Source organism: Helianthus annuus, chromosome 15 (genome assembly GCF_002127325.2).
Source record: "Helianthus annuus cultivar XRQ/B chromosome 15, HanXRQr2.0-SUNRISE, whole genome shotgun sequence".
NCBI classification, from domain to species: Eukaryota; Viridiplantae; Streptophyta; class Magnoliopsida; order Asterales; family Asteraceae; genus Helianthus; species Helianthus annuus.
This window is the reverse complement of record NC_035447.2, coordinates 7509606-7528798: the sequence shown is the minus strand read 5'-3', so window position 1 is coordinate 7528798 and position 19193 is coordinate 7509606. Positions and strand designations below refer to the sequence as shown.

The 19193-nt window shown below is 35.2% G+C and overlaps 1 protein-coding gene and 1 long non-coding RNA gene across 2 annotated transcripts; both read right to left on the bottom strand.

Moving 5' to 3' along the window:
• Positions 1-10089: 10089 nt before the first annotated feature.
• LOC118487353 lies at positions 10090-11690 on the bottom strand. The gene is made up of 3 exons (XR_004881501.1): positions 11480-11690; positions 11237-11379; positions 10090-10301 (listed from the first exon to the last, which is right to left on the bottom strand). It is a non-coding gene; the product is annotated as an uncharacterized LOC118487353 (long non-coding RNA).
• A 2669-nt stretch (positions 11691-14359) lies between these two features.
• LOC110910389 (laccase-7) lies at positions 14360-17340 on the bottom strand. The gene is made up of 6 exons (XM_022155056.2): positions 17104-17340; positions 16877-17028; positions 16416-16660; positions 16165-16302; positions 15109-16059; positions 14360-14669 (listed from the first exon to the last, which is right to left on the bottom strand). Exons 1-6 carry the CDS (start codon positions 17200-17202, stop codon positions 14539-14541), a joined length of 1716 nt encoding a protein of 571 aa, XP_022010748.1. The 5' UTR covers positions 17203-17340; the 3' UTR covers positions 14360-14538.
• Positions 17341-19193: the final 1853 nt, after the last annotated feature.

Sequence of the window (19193 nt, the reverse complement as noted above, 5' to 3'; positions counted from 1 at the left end):
CCTCTCCATCGCGACGATTAAAGTTTTAAAGTTTAATGTGTCAATTGACTTCTCCATCCCGACGATTAAAGTTTTAATGTTTAATTGTTTTTCTTTTTGACGTTTCTTATTACGTTCTAAAATCTTTCTAGGATAGTTATTTCAATGTGTATTTGGTGTGCGTGAGTTTATTGATAAACCGTCTTATATATATTGTGCCACGGGATCTATGAGATTTAGATCATGTGTGATTACGATTAATAAGAATTTTAACACTTCCCAACAAAAAATTCCGAAAATTTGGACTCAAATTGAAAGAGTGAGAACAAATTTTAATTGAAAACTAATGACGCCAAATTTACTTGAAGAAAGGGATGTCACGAATCAATAGATCAAACAAAAAACTTGAATCCAGGTCGATCAAGAACAATAAAAACAACACAGTTTCAATAATCGAAATTTCAAACAAATGAATGCGAGTAAGCAGAGAACACTGAAATATATTACAAGTGAATTAACAATAAGTAACAATACAAAACTGTAAGCATCTAAGTAACACGTTCACCAGTATATAGCATATGTTGGTAGTATATAGCATACCCATGTTTTAATATATATATAATCCAAATTAAAAAAGAATAAACTGACGAAATTGTTAATAGACAAGTGTTACTAAATTGTCAAAGTAAGCATCTAGAAGTAACGCGTTCACCAGTATATGTTGGTAGTAGAGCACTAGAGCATACCCATGTTATATATGTAATCCAAATTAATAATTAATAACTATCTAAATTTTGAATACACAAGTATGACTGAATTATGTGTAATGCAATTCTTTTTCATAAATACTTAAACTGAATGACCTATAAAAAAATATGAAAGTTGGGTGACTTTTTTTCATAATTACATGATACGTTTTCCTTTTTTAATTATATGGACATACATACATCATCAAAGTATACGTGCTTCGACAATTTCATTAGTTTTACTCGTCAATATTGCATTACTAATGATTATAGTGTATTTGCTCAAGATTACACTATTTGTGAATCATATGTATATAATGTATTCTCTGAGTAAAAAAAAAATGTATTTGTGAACCATGATTGAATAGTAACTCAAAATAAATTTGTAATTGGTCATTTCTAACAAACGTGTTTAAAACGGTTTAACAAGTTTGGTAATTGTTTAACGAGCAGGTTAAAAAAGGTTTATTTTATATAAACCAAAATGACTTATAATGCTAAGTGTACTTGTTTTACTTCTAACGAGCGCATTAGAAATAATTTACTTTATAAAAACCGAATATGTTGAACGTTTGTCAAACGTTTAAGTTCTAATGAGCGTATTAAAATTGGTTTATCTTAAAAACCACATATTATAACGATTTGTAATCATTTATTTTCTAACAAGCAGGTTAGAATCAGTTTGACTATAATAAACTAATTTTGTCAAAACGATTTGTAATTGTTTTATGTCTTCTGATGAGCGTGTTAGATATTGTTTAATAATTATAAAATTATTTTAGAGTTATAGTCTAGATTCTGTAATAAAACATAAATAATAGAGTTTGAATTTAAAAGTGTTGCAAAACTAAGAAGTGTTTTGAAGAATGACACAAGAATTGTTAGATTCAGGGGTGATAAGACACATCGGCAGTTCTTTTGCTGCACCGGTAGTCCTTGTCAAAAAGAAGGATGGGTATTGGAGAATGTGTGTGGACTATAGAAGGTTGAATGAAGCAACTGTTAAGGATGTTTTTCCCATTCCTCTGATTGAAGAACTTCTGGATGAACTACAAGGAGCTAGCATATTTTCTAAACTTGACCTGAGATCTGGATGACTGGATATCATCAGGTAAGGATGTATGAGCCTGATATATATAAAACTGCATTTAAGACTCATCAGGGCCATTTTGAGTTTCTCGTGTTACCCTTTGGCCTTACTAATGCACCAGCCACATTCCAATCCTTGATGAATGCTACATTCAAGAATGTTTTAAGGAAATGTGCATTAGTTTTTTTTATGACATCTTAGTGTACAGTTGTAGATGGAAGCAACACTTACTGGATCTAAAATCTGTACTACAACATATGAGAATTAATTCTCTCAAGGCTAAAAAGTCTAAGTGCTCATTTGGGGGAGGCAAAGTTGAATATTTAGGCCACATTATTACTAAAGATGGTGTTTCCACTGATCCTAACAAACTGAAAGCAGTTCAAGACTGGCCTGTTCCAACCACTGTTAAACAGTTAAGGGGTTTCCTAGGGCTAGCAGGGGTATTACAGAAGATTCATTAAGAGTTTTGGATCCTTAGCCAAACCTCTTACTGAATTATTGAAGAAAGACAGTTTTAATTGGACCAATGAAGCTCAGTTGGCTTTTGATCAGCTCAAAGAGGCTCTTAGTACACCTCCAGTTCTGAAACTCCCTGACTTTTCAAAGAAGTTTATTTTGGAGACTGATGCATCTGCAAAAGGGATGGGTACAGTTTTAATGCAAGGGGGCACCCCTTAGCATACATTAGCAAAGCACTATCTAATAAACAACAGAGTTTATCTGTTTATGAAAAAGAACTGCTAGCCATTCTTATGGCTGTCAAACAGTGGCACCATTATTTGGTGACCAAACCATTTGTCATTAAAACTGATCATCAAAGTCTAAAATACTTGCTAGAACAGAAAATTGTAACACCCCTACAACAGAAATGGCTCTCAAAATTATTGGGGTATGACTATGAAATTTGTTACAAACAAGGGGCAGATAATGTGGCAGCAGATGCCTTATCAAGGATTCAGGGTATGGCTTTGTTTCAGATCAGTTTGAGCTCCTTTTATCCTACCTTATGGCAAAAGATTCAAGATGCTTCGAAACATAATGCTGAGACCAAAGACTTGATTGACAAACTTGAACAAGGAGTGGTTATTACAAACAAAAGTTGGGATGGGCAGTGTTTAAAAAGGAAATATAAGTTGCTGATTCCTAATGACCCTTCTCTTAAACAAGAGATCTTGACCTTGTTCCATGCATCATCCACTGGGGGGCACTCAGGTGTGATTCCTACACTTAACAGAATTAAGGATTTCTTCTATTGGAAAGGCTGTTCCAAGGATGTGCATAAATTTGTCAAAGAGTGCACAGTATGCCAGAGAGCTAAATATGAAACTACTGCTACACTTGGACTATTACAACCATTGCCAGTTCCTAAAGCCATTTTTAGTGATATTTCAATGGATTTTATTTCTGGATTACCTAAAGTCCAAGGCAAGGATACTATATTGGTATTGGTGGACAGGCTAACTAAGTATGGTCATTTTTTACTATTAAACCACCCCTACTCGGCTGCTACTGTGGCCACTGTTGTTATGGACAATGTGTTCAAAATTCATGGATGTCCTGCTACAATAGTCTCAGACATAGATCCTGTATTTTTAAGTGCATTTTGGATGGAACTCATGAAATTACAAGGAATTGAATTAGCTATGTCATCATGATGGATAGACTGGAGTACTAAATAGGTGCTTAGAATCTTATCTAAGGGCTATGAGCATGGATGCTCCCCTAACTTGGGTGAAATGGGTTCCTCTAGCCCAATGGTGGTATAACACTACTTGGCATTCCACCATTAAAATGACTCCTTATGAAGGCCTGTTTGGAGTTAAACCTAACATTCACATTCCTTATATCTCTGGTGATACCACTATTGCAGCGGTTGAAGATTTTCACAGAGACAGGGAATGAATGATTGTGAAGTTGAAAGCTAATCTTGAGGTTGCTAGGAACAGGATGAAACAATTAACTACATAGGACCGACAGAGTATTTGAACCAGGGGATTGGGTGTATGTCAAATTACACCCATTTTCACAACAATCCTTAAAAACTCATCACAACAGGAAGCTTTCACCGAGATATTTCGGTCCATTCCTAGTTCTACAAAGAATTGGAAAAGTTGCTTATAAATTGGACTTACCGGCACATGCTCAAATCCACCACACCTTCCATGTATCTTTGCTGAAAAAAGCTCGAGGTTCCACTGTCTTAACTGGACCAATTCCACAGGGTCCGGGGTTTATACTGCAACCACGAGCTGTGCTGGACCGTCAATTGGTGAAACGGGGATCCAAAGCTGCAATGAAAGTGCTAATTCATTGGGAGGGTCTGCCTATCTCAGAGGCTTCTTGGGAATTTTTGGAGGATGTTCAACTGAGATTCCCCAATTTCACTTTTTGAGGACAAAAATATTATAAAGGGGGGGGGGGGGGGGGGTTATTGTTACGGTATAAGTCTGTTAGTATTAGTTGGGGGTAGTCAATTGTAATAAGTGATAGTTGATGGACTGTAATTGTAATATGTGTAAGAAGTAGTTAATGGTAGTTATAAAGATAACAACCCCAAACTATTGAACTAAGCTTGATTTGGATTTTCCCTCTCTCTCTCTCTCTCTCTCTCTCTCTCTCTTTCTTGTACGATTCTTCAATTCAGGCTAACACATACCTCAAACGTGAAAGAGACTCATTGATTTCTTTTAAGGGATACCACTTTAATTCATTCTGGCTTTAGGCAATGGAAATTCTAGAACTTAAATATGTAAATTTATTATATTTGAAGAAAGATAAAACAATGTAGAGTTTTTTCCCATAATAGTGTTGGTGGGAAAAAAGTATTTTTGTAAATAGTTTTTCAACAACACTATTATGAGAAAAAACTCAAACAATGTGCCATCAAATACCACCCACCACCGCCACAATCACACCACCATAATTTTTTTGGTTTTCAGAACTTTAACCCAACCCATAATTATTCTCTCTCAGATTTTGTGTCACTCTAGATCGGTTCGATGATATGTAATCTCAAATATATATAATTTCAATCTCTAAAACAAATGTTTCTTCAATGTCAAAAAGTATACATCTCCCCTCTTCATACTCTAAGGTTTTTTTATACACAGATAATCTAAACACATACCTCAAAAAGGGAACCAAAGGCGTCGAAGAAGAAACGAGCACCACACCACCGCCAAGGCACCACCACCGAACCACCGCCACAACAACACCTCCACCGAAAAAATTGTTTGTTGCTCCCATCCGTAACCGTCTAAACTTCTTTGCGGCAACCAAAAAATAATTGTAAATGTTCTGACCGGTAAGTGTTATATAGGGTTTGAAACAGTGGCAGAAGGGGGAAACGGTGCGTAGAGAGGAGGTGCGGCGGTTTGTTTATCAACGGAAATGACGGTTTATGAATGGCTTTTTTGGATGACGGGTTTTGAATGGTATTGTCGGTTATGCAACGGTGTGTCCACCATCTTCAGAGTTTGACTTTATTTTCTGGTTGTTTAAACATGTTAGTAATCTTATAGTTGGGTTGTGTGGAAAGTCCGATTGTTGTTAAGGATGATTGGAAGTGATACCGGGACGTATGGCGGTGGTGAGTATGTTGTATGGCGGTTACGCAACTTTTAGTTGCTTTTTGCGGGGACATTACTTGAACGGTGTGATTGGACATGACGGGGTGTTTGTGTGGTCACGACGATTCCATAAGCCGGTCGTGTCCAAGTTAGTTTTTGTATGATTATATAATTGTATTTTATATTTATAATATAGTTTACTTAAAAGGGGCATGGATGTATAGAAAACTTATTTGTACTAAGAAAACCTAGAAAACCCAATCTATGACCATTGATCAAGATCATCCAATGGCTCATAAAATTTGAAACCTTTTTGAATTAAATTAAATACATGATAAAGTCAATAAAGTTAGTTCAAGGGCATATGGGTAAAATTACATATGATATGATTACATTTGTCCAAAAGAAGTCAAAGTAAGTACAAACCATATATTAAAATATCTCTTTCTCTCTCTTCTTTAATTGTCACCATCACCATCAAACCATCATCATTCTCTCTCTTTCTTCTTTCTTCTTTTTGAGAATTCAAAATATCTCATTCTCTCTCTTCATTCTTCTTCTTCTTCTGTAAATTCACCATCATCATCATCATCATCCATTCTCTCTCTCTCTCCATGTTTCAAAATAAACACCAAGAACACATACAAGTGTGTGTGTGAGAGTTCAGGAGGTAGAGAGAGAGAGATTTAAGAGAGAAGTCTCGCCGGAGAAGAAGAAATCTCGCCGGAGAAGAAGAAGTCACCACCACCACCATCATCATCATCATCATCATCCATTCGCCGGAGAAGAAGAAGTCTCGCCGGAGAAGAAGAAAAAGGTGCTACGGTGAATCGCGAAACAAGATGAAAACAAGGTGCGACGGTGAATCAAAATCCCTAGATATGAGAGCAACATTTCAGTTGTTATCATCCGGTAAAAGTCACCGGAAAATGGAAGAAAACAAGAAGCAAGTGCAGAAGCAGATTTGAAGATGAACATGAGAGAGAAGCAGATTTGAAGATGAACATGAGAGAGAAGCAGATTTAGAGAGAGGAACAACAATCTTCATCGTGTTCATCTCGAACACCAAGAACACACGCACAAGTATGTGAGAGAGAAGCATGTTTGAACCTAATTTACCTTGATTTTAGATAGAGAGACAACAATCTTCATCGTGTTCTCGAACACCAAGAACACACACACAAGTGTGTGAGAGAGAAGCAGGTTTGAACTAATTTACCTTGATTTTTTTTGTTAAGGTTGTTGTTAATATGTTTTTGTGTGCTCAAAGTGGTCTAGTAATGGTAAATGTTTAGTAGTTACAGGTTTTTGTTTTTTGTATTAAAATCATGTTTATGTAGTAATGATCTCGTTCATTTTATATATAAAAAGCAGTTCTTTTTGCTGCTACATATGTTGTAACAATGTTACACATGTTACTTATGTTAAAATCAGCCCTTTCTTGGACACAAAAGGAGCTACACATATGTAACACATGTTTGTAACGTGTGTTACACTAGAGGTTTTACTTAGTAACCTTTTTTTGTTAAGGCTGTTGTTAATATGTTTTTGTGTGCACAAAATGGTCTACTAATGGGTAAATGTTTATGTAGTTTACAGGTTTTTATTTTTGTATTAAAATCATTTTTATTTTTTTTTGATATTATCAGTTGTTCTTAGCTTACAAGTTGAAATGTTGAAATGTAATTTTAAATGGGTTGAAATTTATTTTAAATGGGTTGTTAGTTGAAATGTCTTGCTAGCATAATTAGCTACATATGTTGTAATAATGTTACACTTGTTACCTATGTTAAAACCAGCCCTTTCTTGGACACAAAAAGGAGCTACACATATGTAACACATGTTTGTAACGTGTGTTACACTTAAGGGTAACACATCTAAAACAATTGTTGTGGGGAGTACAACTGTCCAGTCTAGAAAACAAAAACAAAAGCTATACGACGTCAAACAAATACGAAAGGTTGTGCTAACATATGTTACATGTTTGTTTAGTGCTTGCAGCGAGGGAGTTGGTTCTACCGGATAGTAGTTGTTTGAAGTGTATGGTAACTGTTTACATATGTAACCTTTTTTTGGGTGGTTTTGCTTAGTTTTTTTTATGTGTGAAATGATGCAGATAAAAACTCAAAATTTGGGGAGTCTTCAAGTTCAGGGCATAATTGGGTCGAAGGTAACTAGTGTTAGTGATGTTATTACTATTGTTTTTTAATTAGTAAATTAAAAATACTGGACTGTAACTTGTGTTATTATGACTTGACCATAGCAGTTGCAGCCAAACGAGAAGGGATCTTGGCAGGAAGATGGAGAAACCGATGAAGAAGGGGAACAAGAAGTCGATGAAGGGCAGGTGGTGGGTACATTTGACGTTGAACAGAAGTAACCCTCTAGTGTAACACATGTTACAAACATGTGTTACATATGTTCAACCCCTTTGTTACCAAAAATCGGGGCTGCACATATGTAAGACATGTTTGTAACTTATGTTACACTAGAGGGTAGCACATGTATGATCATTTTTGGATCATTTGTATATATTTAAGTCTGTATAAACCTACAACATCGAAACCCCCAAAAAGGTTACACATGTTATGACAGAATGGGAAATGTGTAGCAGCGTTCAATACTGTTGTTTCACTCTATAGTGTGTAACATGTGTGACATGGCGTTTGTCAGCAAAACATATAACTTGTAAGGTGATACGGTTGTATCTTTAAAACATGTTTACCTATAAATACTTACATGTTACAAGTTGTATCTTTAAAACATGTTTAAACTGGAAACTGGAAACACTTACAAAATATAAAGCAGAGTTACACAAGACGTAACATGTGTAAACTGGAAACACTTGTGTAACATTTCGGTGTAACACATGTTACATGTTGTATCTTAAAAAACATGTTTACCTATAAGTACTTAAAAAATATAAAGCATAGTAGGAACACAACTTTTAAGGATGTTACACACGTTGTAGAGAAGATGTTACATGTGCACACACAATTAACATGTGTAACATGGCGACAAGTGTCATGTGTGATCTTTTTTTGTTACCCTAGGGTGCTAAACGTATTACAACGTTCATAACGCACGTAAACTTATACTAACATCCATCCCTATGTCCACAGATGATCTAGAACATACTCCACATTACCATCTTTGCGAGTCTTCTAATGGCACTAAATTGTGGACACCGAATGTCAACGAGCAATATCATCCTATTAATGTTAAATCATACGTCACACCGGAAGAACTTCTTGCCATGTATAAGACTTATGACCAATATGCTGGGTTCAATGTAAAAAATATACATTAATGCAGTTTTTGTATCTACTAATAACATTGTTAATAACAACTCTAGGTACATATGTAACATGAAGTGTATCGTTTGTCCCTTTAATTCGTTACGCTAGTCTCATATACTTATAGTTACATATATTACTTGTTTGTTCATTGATATGACATTTTGGATGACGTAATGTTGTTACATATGTAATTTTACTAAGTTTAAATTGACACCAAAGGGACTGACATATGTAACACATGTTTATAACATATGTTACACTATGGGGCAACAAATGTAACACATGTATAGCTATCTTACACATGTTACATATGGTCTTCACAACAACATCCATCTTCACAACACATAGCAGCCAACCAAAAAACACACCATCGTCACCATGAAAACTTGATGATGCGTTTTAATCCTTCGGCGGGCTTCGCTTCTTGATAACCAACTTCATCTTGAACACAAAACATCTTTTCACCTGTGAACAAAAACAAGTAAACAAGTGTTACAAAGTTGATGTTTAAAAAAAACTGTTTTCATCCATTTGCAATAGAGACATGTAAGTAGGTAAAAACCTGCTGTAACACGTGTTACATTTGATGTATCTTTACGTTGAGGAGGGGATTATAAAAAGAAAATGCACGTCTGAGTAAAAATTTGTAACACGTGTTACAACGGTTGTTTACAGAACTTTCAAATAAGTAACAAGCCGGACGATAGCCAGTGGTACAAATGGATGTTTTGAAAAATCTAACACGTGTTGCGTTGGATGTATCTTCAAGCTGAAGATGGGATTATAAAAAGGAAAATGCACGTAAACTTATACTAACATCCATCCCTATGTCCACAGATGATCTAGAACATACTCCACATTACCATCTTTACGAGTCTTCTAATGGCACTAAATTATGGACACCGAATGTCAACGAGCAATATCATCCTATTAGTGTTAAATCATATGTCACACTGAAAGAACTTCTTGCCATGTATAAGACTTATGACCAATAAGCTGGGTTCAATGTAAAAAATATACGTTAATGCAGTTTTTTTATCTACTAATAACATTGTTAATAACAACTCTAGGTACATATGTAACATGAAGTGTATCGTTTGTCCCTTTAATTCGTTACGCTAGTCTCATATACTTATAGTTACATATATTACTTGTTTGTTCATTGATATGACATTTTGGATGACGTAATGTTGTTACATATGTAATTTTACTAAGTTTAAATTGACACCAAAGGGACTGACATATGTAACATATGTTACACTATGGGGCAACAAATGTAACACATGTATAGCCATCTTACACATGTTACATATAGGTGTTACATGTGTTACAACGTCAAGGTTACACATGTTACATATAGTTGTTGCATCCCAAAAAAAATTGCCGTCACATCAACATCCGTATTCATCCAAAAATGGGCATACTAACAATGAAAATGAAAATAAAAATGAATTTTATATCAATAGTTGTAATGCTTCTAAAAAATGGTCTTCACAACAACATCCATCTTCACAACACATAGCAGCCAACCAAAAAACACACCATCGTCACCACGAAAACCTGATGATGCGTTGTAATCCTTCGGCGGGCTTCGCTTCTTGATAACCATCTTCATCTTGAACACAAAACATTTTTTCACATGTGAACAAAATAAGTACATCAATATTAGTTTCTATAGTTAAAAACTTATTAATCTCCTATGTAACATGTGTAACGTGGCTATACATGTGTTACTTCTCTAGTGTAACACATGTTACAAACATGTGTTACATATGTGCAACCCCCCTTTGTGTCCAAAAAAGGGTTGGGGTAACTACAAGTAACTTGGGTAACGTTTACTACATATGTAGCTAATTATCCCACCAAAAAAACACGACTTTTTATTTGTAAAATAAACGAGATATTCCGAATAAATTATGAAGTTTATACATTCTAACATTTAACAACCAATCTTAAAAAAACGTTTTAACATTTAAACTTACTATTACATTAAGTAAAAACCTTTTGTAACACGTAAAAAACCTAACACGTGTTGCATTGGATGTATCTTCAAGCTGAAGATGGGATTATAAAAGGAAAATGCACAACACTAAAAAAGTTGTAACACGTGTTACAACCGTTGTTTTAAGAACTTTCAAATAAACAAGTGTTGCAAAGTGGATGTTTTTAAATAACTGTTTAAATCAACGTAATAGAGATGTGTAAGTAGGTAATTTTCTTTTGTAACACGTGTTACATTGGATGTATCTTTACGTTGAGGATGGGATTATAAAAAGGAAAATGCACAACTGAGTATAAAGATGTAACACGTGTTACAACGGTTGTTTTAAGAACTTTCAAATAAACAAGTGTTACACCGTGGATGTTTTAAAAAAACTGTTTTCATCCATTTGTAATAGAGACGTGCAAGTAGGTAAAAACCTGTTGTAACACGTGTTACATATGTGCAGCCCCGATTTTTTGTAACAAAGAGGTTGAACATATGTAACACATGTTTGTAACATGTGTTACACTGGAGGGTAACTTCTGTACAACATCAAAGGTACCCACCACTTGCCCTTCATCGACTTCTTGTTCCCATTCTTCATCGGTTTCTCCATCTACCTTCTTTCGTTATCGTTCTGTTTCTTTATCGTTCTGCTTTCGCTTATTAGCCAGCCTACCCGTCACGGACCTGGTCATTCTCCTCACTCCTGCAAATACAACAGCCATAGTAAATACATAATAACACAAGTAATATTTCCGGAGTTATTTAACACAACAAACAGGTACGAGATAGGTAACACATGTTACCTGAAACTGTATTCTGCACCGAAACTACACAATCGTCAACAACTATCTTCTTTTCGTCAAGCAACACCCTCACTACAAAGTGTTACCTGAAACTGTATTCTGCACCGAAACTACACAATCACACTCTCTGATGCACTCGGGACGTTGCATTTTTCTGCACACACCTTTCCACCCTACGCCTTCACATTTTAACAAAAAATGCCCACATTCAGCTAATCCGACACTAAAAACACAATCTCAATACTAAATCTAACAACATTACCAAACCAAACCGCTTAAACAGAGAAAAAATAACATTTGAACAGTCCTAAACAAACAATAATCACAAATTAAAAAAGACTGAAAAAAAAACCAAAGAATCCAAACCAAATGACACCTAACCGAGTATAAAACCAGAGAATCCAAACCAAAATAAAACAAGAGAATCCAAAAAGACTGAACCATACTTGGACTGGATCACTAACCGGAAACCTGAACCGAGTCCCGATCTGTGGCTGACTCGAATCTGAACTGAGCTAAAATCAGAATCCCCACTCCGGTTGCCTGTAACACCGTCGTCGGCACCGACGGTTCGTCGGAGAACCTCCATCGCTGTAGACGAAGGCTTGTAATCAGAATCCCCACTCCGGTTGCCTGTAACACCGTCGTCGGCACCGACGGTTCGTCGGAGAACCTCCACCGCTGTAGACGACGACTTGTCCGTCGTCCATCGTCGTCTTCTTCTCTCTCTTAAATCTCTCTCTCTACCTCCTGAACTCTCTCACACACACTTATGTGTGTTCTTGGTGTTTATTTTGAAACATGGAGAGAGAGAGAGAGAATGAATGATGATGATGATGGTGAATTTACAGAAGAAGAAGAAAGAGATAGAATGATATATTTTGAATTCTAAAAGAAGAAGAAAGAAGAAAGAGGGAGAATGAAATGATGGGTAATAAATGAGTTGATGGGATGGGGAAGAAAGTAAAATGATAGCTTGATCAAATGACCAATGTGCCCTTTTAACATGTGTTTTAAAAAGATGATGTGGATCAATCTTGACCACACAATTAAGGTTTGCCAAGTTTTCTTGATTAAATGGGTTTTCCATAGATACTTAGCCTACTTAAAAGTGTGACACTATTAATTTTTCTTTAGGAAATACTAGTAATAAGACTCATGCGCGTTGCGGCGCGGGTACCTCGTAAATGTCAAATGAATTAGTCCAAGCTTTATGCGTATGATTGAACTCAGTTTAACCTATATAAGCATCGTGATTCGATCAAAACGTAAAGTAAATTGAATTTATACCATACAATCATAAGATATTATACGCGACCCGACTAACTCGAATACTGTCAAGTCAAAACGAATATGCGACTTGAATCATATGTAGGAAATGTACAAAATAAACCACAAAAGTGTACACCAAGTTAACATTAAAACGTAGACAAACTCGAACTTATAGGAAAACGTATACGAAATTTGAGTCGAAATGTAGACAAACTCGAATATTGTACCGACTATGTGGCGTGATGATATATAGATTATTAGCGACCCTTTACGTTAAAACGTAGAAAAAATCTTTAATTGACGAATCGTATTTGACCCGATTATTTTTAAACAAACGACATGTACATCGAAAGTATGCTCGAAAACATATTATAATTGAAAACAAAATTTTCTTCGAAATGTAGACCAACTTGAATTTATTTTGTCAAATCAAGACGTATAATATTTGACCTGAATAGTTTCTGAGCAAAACTGACATCAAAATATACATAAAAAAGTAAGCACAAAAATGTATTATATTTTATCCGACTTGTTTTCAAACAATTTTTTTCATCGAAACGTAGCCCAACACAATTTTTTATACCAACACGTACATAAAAATAAGCACACAACAATTTTTTTTTAAGTTAACGACCGAGTGTATTAAGAACAAAAGAACATATATACTCTCGATGGGGTCAAAGTGACATTTTATAAAGTTTACAAAAAGTTAAGAGGTTGAAAATTACATTGCCTAAACTAAAGGACCTAAAAAAGGGATGAAAATGAAAGTTGAAAAACTTGAATGTCAAAAAGCAATATCTAAGGGGTAAAAATGAACTTTGAAAAAAACTTTGAGGGGTTAAAGAGGAATGTCCACCGACATTCCTCTTTAAGATTATATAAATTAGTAAAACTTATAAAGTATTGGTTTTACACCATTTTATTCGTCATTTTTGTTTATGAAACGAGATCATCACTAAAAACTTTCTTTTTGTCACCATAGACAGCTTGACCTGTAAATGAATAAAACGATCATGAATGAAGGCATGTTGGTGTTCATTTGTTGTACTTTAATTGGAAACGAACACGGACGGGTTTTCTTATTTAGGTTTTGTCGTTAAGAAATGAACATGTTGGTTCGTTTATGTTCATTTGATTAACGTTCTTAACGAACAAATCATAGACATAAACGAACACAAATGAACAAATACAAATAAACTTCTCAAACAATTCTAAATTTTAAGTGACTAATATGCTCATATAGTTAAAAAAAAAAAAAAAAAAAAAAAAAAAAAAAAAAAAAAAAAAAAAAAAAAACTTGCAAGTAAACAAAGAGATGAATTAATTGGACTTTCACACAGATAATTAAGTCGTAATAATTTTAAATAATAGATGTAAACATGCAGTTTCTTAATCAATGAGAAAACATTATAACTTATTTTGTATATGATAATAGATTTAGGTGTGATCATCATATCGTGGTTTTCAATAATTAATTTATTTGCACGGTGGCGAATTAGATAAAATAATAAAAGAGATAAACTAATTGGTTTGATATGAAATGTTTATTATCATCTATCGTTTGTTATGGTCAAATAGATATGAAATATTTATTATCGTTTGTAATGGTCAAATAAACATTATTAATTAACAAGAATGCACAGTATTAGTATAATCCAATAGAGTACATTTATTATATTTCACAACAATACAATATAAACTAGAACATTAAAAATCATACTTGCATGCATATGCTGCTAATCCTCTTGTTAGCATTTGAACTATGCTTGTCTCCACGTTTCCTTCTAGCACTGAGGAAAGTCGGCCGGTGGTGGCGGCAACGTTGACTCCGGCGTACCGCCGTTCTCCACCAAGAATGCCATGCCCAAACCCCATGGCAAATGTACTTCCAAATGACAGTGAAAGAACCACACACCTGAAATATTCATTTCAATAAATTGTAAAGTTGAGAAGACATTGAAGGATATTCACGAATTTGACTTGTCAAACCATCAAGTAAACATTGTCTTTTTAATTTTAACCGATAAATATAGACGGAGCGGACCACTTAGAAGCCAACATTTGGATTCTTTGGTATAGAGTACACCATATGACTGCACATGGACAACTTGAAAACATACCACTTGGAATCTTTAGGCGTAATAAGTCAGAAAAAAAAAAAAAAAAAAAAAAAAACTAATTCTCAAGTGGTACATTTTTACGTTATCCTCGACATATGGTGCACTCAGAGCCCAAAGATATCCATTGACCACGGTTTTCTCAATCGTACATTCACTCAATGTACAAATGTGAAAACCAAAAATATGAATTTTGTTTTGTTAACTTCAACCAAATTATGACGACGATCAGTTTACCTGGATTATTTGCTCTGAATCTAATGACAGCCCAGCCGCCGACAGGGACTCCAAGCGTGTTTCGTTCTTGTGGGTTAACCATATTAAACATGCTGGTGGCGTTCGCAGCATCATAGTTCCCGAACCCTTGAGCCAACACATAGAAGTTGAACCCATGCAGATGCATGGGGTGATTTTCAACACCGATCAAGGCTGTGTTCTGAAGCACTATTTGGACCGTTGAGTTAAACCTCAATCTCTTGAGGCTTGTTGATTTGTTTGTCATCAAAAGATTTTGATCGAAACTGTTGCTGATGTTCGTGTAATCGAATACTGTAGGTGGTTGATCAGGGAAATCTGTAGTGTAAACCCCACTAATGTTTCGGTAAAAAGCTTCTAAAATAGAGACGCTTGTGGGCAAAGCGAACGATAGATTGTTCATGCTTGCGGCCATTCTTTCAAAAAATAGCCCTCCACATGATAGGTTGGCACCGCAATCTGATAACCCAAGCCCGAAAGTTATAAACATGTTCTCATCAACTGTTTGTGGAACCGGTGACCAGAACGGGCTAGTGGTAAGAGCGGTTAGATTGGTTAAAAACGTATGGGCCGTTGGTGTATCGTTGAAAGCGGGTAGGTCGGGAAGTATTGGTGTTGTTTGGGTCGCGTTCGGGTACACAAGGATCGCGGTGGTGATGTTGGTATTGAGTATAGGAAGCACTGCGCTGACGTATGGATGTGCCGCCATGTAATATAATCCTTGTGACTGGTTTGCGGTTAATAGGACATCGGTGGTTTGACCGGGTCCAATAACGATAACGTCCGTCTGGTATGGGTTCGTGTAGGCTGCATCGATCGCGACCACCGTAAAGCTATGGTTCGCTATCTTGAAGAAGAACTGATTATTGAGTGCAACGTTGATTATTCGCAACAAAATTGTTTGTCCTGGTGCCACGTTCAACCTGTACGTGTCTAGTTCAAAAAATAATATATATCAGTGTTTTCAGAACCAGACTGGACCGGCCAGTTAGACCTTTTTATAATTAAATTTGCATAAACGTTTTTCCTTTCACTTACTATTTGAGATCGATTGGCACGAGTTAAACAAATCACCAGGCCACCCGTTGATGGTATAAGCATCAGCGTTAGCAGGTGCGCTTCCATTGGCTAGTGCAGCGTTCTCGACATCATTAGGGTCAGCATTCCACCATTCTCCTGAAATGTTAATATCAACGTTAAGTTCTCACATTTCCTAACATATTTATATTGGCTCTAAAATGAACATTTGCATATATCTAGGAAGAAGAAAGCAAAGAAACAAAAGGTACCTAACATAATTGTATCTTCAAGATCGGGTTGAGCGAAAGGGTAGTTTTGACCATCTCGAGGGCGGATGATGAGAGCACCATGTACGGTCGCTCGGAGCCATTGCGAGTGTGCATGCCACCAAAGCGTGCCCACTTGTCCCGTGAGATTGAACCGGTAAGTATAGTTACCTCCCGGCCTGATCGGGCATTGAGTGACGAATTCAGGGCCATCCGCCCATTGAGTCAACCTCTGGAAAACCCCATGCCTACATCAAATTTAATTATATCATCATCTCTTTAATTAGTTAAACATATATTAATTACTTAAATTGCTACCGTCACACTACTAGAAAACTGGTCATTTGTGATCGATATCCCTTTGGTCGCAAATCAGCCGCTAATATAACGACACTTTTTTTCGGTCTCAATCACACAATTTTCTAGTAGTGACATGTTTCCATAAAAGGAAATAATATTATTACCAGTGAATAGTAACGTTGTATGGAGAGTTGTTAATCACATGAACAATAACGGTGTCACCCTCCTTAACCGTTAAAGCCGGCCCCGGAAGGGTTCCATTAACCGCTGAGATGACTTGATTTTGACATAACCGATTCGCTGTCAAATTTGCGACCTGTGAAGAATAACATTTTACTTTAGCTAACACGAATTATTAAAATAAAAGATACAAAAGAGAAGTTGTGGTTACACGAAATGTTGTCTCCACGGTATCACCAAACGCTGGCGAACAAGACAAAGCGAAGAATGCTAGCACCAATCCAATCGCGAACAATGAGCTTCGTACCATCGCGGAACAACAATAAAGCAATACTATACGTGCAAGAAGTTTTGAAAGATTTTTTAGATGTGTTGGTTGTATATGTGATTAGATGTGTATATATGTATGTACATACATATAGAGAGAAGGTAGTTGTGGCTGGTTAGAAGAACATATCTGTATGCATATATATATATATTGGTTGCTTGAATAACATGTGAGTTGAATTTTGAAGATGTTTGAATTAGTATAACGACACGGTTTTTTAATCGTTAACACCTAAACACCTTGACCATCTTGCATGCTTCCAGTTGTCAACTCTTAATAAACTAGTACGTAGAAGTTGATAAGTTTTTCATAAACTTACCAAAAATGTTAAAATGGTGTTGAATAAATGTACTTATTAAGCTGATATAATTTTATTTATTCTGTACTTTTTAATCAACGTAATAGATTTTTTTATGTTTTTAACTTTTTTTATTTAATCAACCCATTTTTTATTTTTTTTATTTTTTTTCAATCAACGAACTATAATTCATTTGTAATTTTTAACCAACCCACTATAATTTTTTTTTTTTTTCAGTAAATTCATTTCAAATGCTAACTAATAATCATCCAAAATAAAGTTTTAAAATTGAACTAAAGAATATAAAAACCTAAGCACGTCTCAATCTCTAAACAAACGAAAATGAAGAGAAACTTAACGATCGTTGGTGTCAATTGACCCCTACAATTAAAGTTTAATGTTTGTTTATTTTTTGGACGTTTCTTATTTCATTTTTAAATTTATCTCGGATAATTATTTTAATTTGTATTTGACGTGTGTGAATAAGGGTAAAAGGGGTGCTCAAACACATGTGAAATGGTAAACTCTTCACTAGGGGCGCAAACGAGCCGAGCTACTCGCGAGCTACTCGAGCTCGACTCGAAAAAAAGCTTTAACGAGCCGAGCTTAAACAAGCTCGAGCCTAAAAAACAAGCTCGTTTAGTAAACGAGCCCGAGCCCGATCTTCGCTTATCGAATTCGAGCCGGCTTGCGAGCCTAAACGAACTTTCTGTTTATATATTTTTTTATTAATATATTAAACATATATTTATATAATAATAATTAACATCTATATAAATATAAAAAAGTAACTTAATTATATGTATAATAATAATAATAATTAATATAAATTAATTGATAAATACTAAATGAGTCGAGCTCGAGCTTGAAAAATTCCCTTCGAGCCGAGCTCGAGCCTGGTCGAGCTCAGGCTCGGCCCGGCTCATTTGCACCCTTACTCTTCACCTAGCCAATCACCCTATGTCATGTCAACTCCCATCTTCACTCCTCACTTTGCACTCAATCATCAGGGATGCTCAAACACATGAGGAATCTTCTTTTTTTAATATTTTTTATTTCTAGAAATTATGCTTTAAAATTAAATAAAACATATATTAAACAAAATAAAATTATATTTAATTAAAAGAACCCATTACATAAAATTAAAACATAAACCATAATAAAACTAAAAATTTAAAAAGAGCATGGCCAATTATATAAAAGAAAACAAATATATATATATTTTTTTTAATTGTGCAATGGTACATACCAATGTTCATTTTCTTAACTGTTATAATTTTCTCCTCAGTAACTAGTCACCCTTCATGCACTTCACCGCACACCGGAACGGAGCAGGCAGCGATACGCCGCTCGGCAAAAACCTTCACCGCCTCACTCCCTGCTCGGCGCCCCTATGAAATAAGAACCATCTCTTATATATATGTGCCACACGATCTATGAGATTTAGAAAATGTGTAATTTAAGATTAAAAGAATTTTAACACCACATAGCCAAATTTAACTTTTCTCCCAACCGTTTGTGTTAAAAGAATCAATTAGAAAATTTGGATTCAGATAGAACAAGTGAGAGCAAATTTTGAATACAAACAAATGACAACAAATTTACTTGAAACGAATGAGAACATAATAAAAAGGGGTGTTGCATATCAATTGATCAAACAATAAACTACAATCTA

Excerpts from the sequence above, each read along its gene's own strand:
- LOC110910389 (XM_022155056.2), bottom strand. The coding sequence starts at position 17,202 with ATGGTACGAAGCTCATTGTTCGCGATTGGATTGGTGCTAGCATTCTTC. Across the intron at positions 16,661-16,876 it reads TACAACGTTACTATTCACTG|GCATGGGGTTTTCCAGAGGT; the intron begins GTAATAATATTA and ends AATTTGATGTAG. Across the intron at positions 16,060-16,164 it reads GTGCCAATCGATCTCAAATA|ACACGTACAGGTTGAACGTG; the intron begins GTAAGTGAAAGG and ends TTTTTGAACTAG.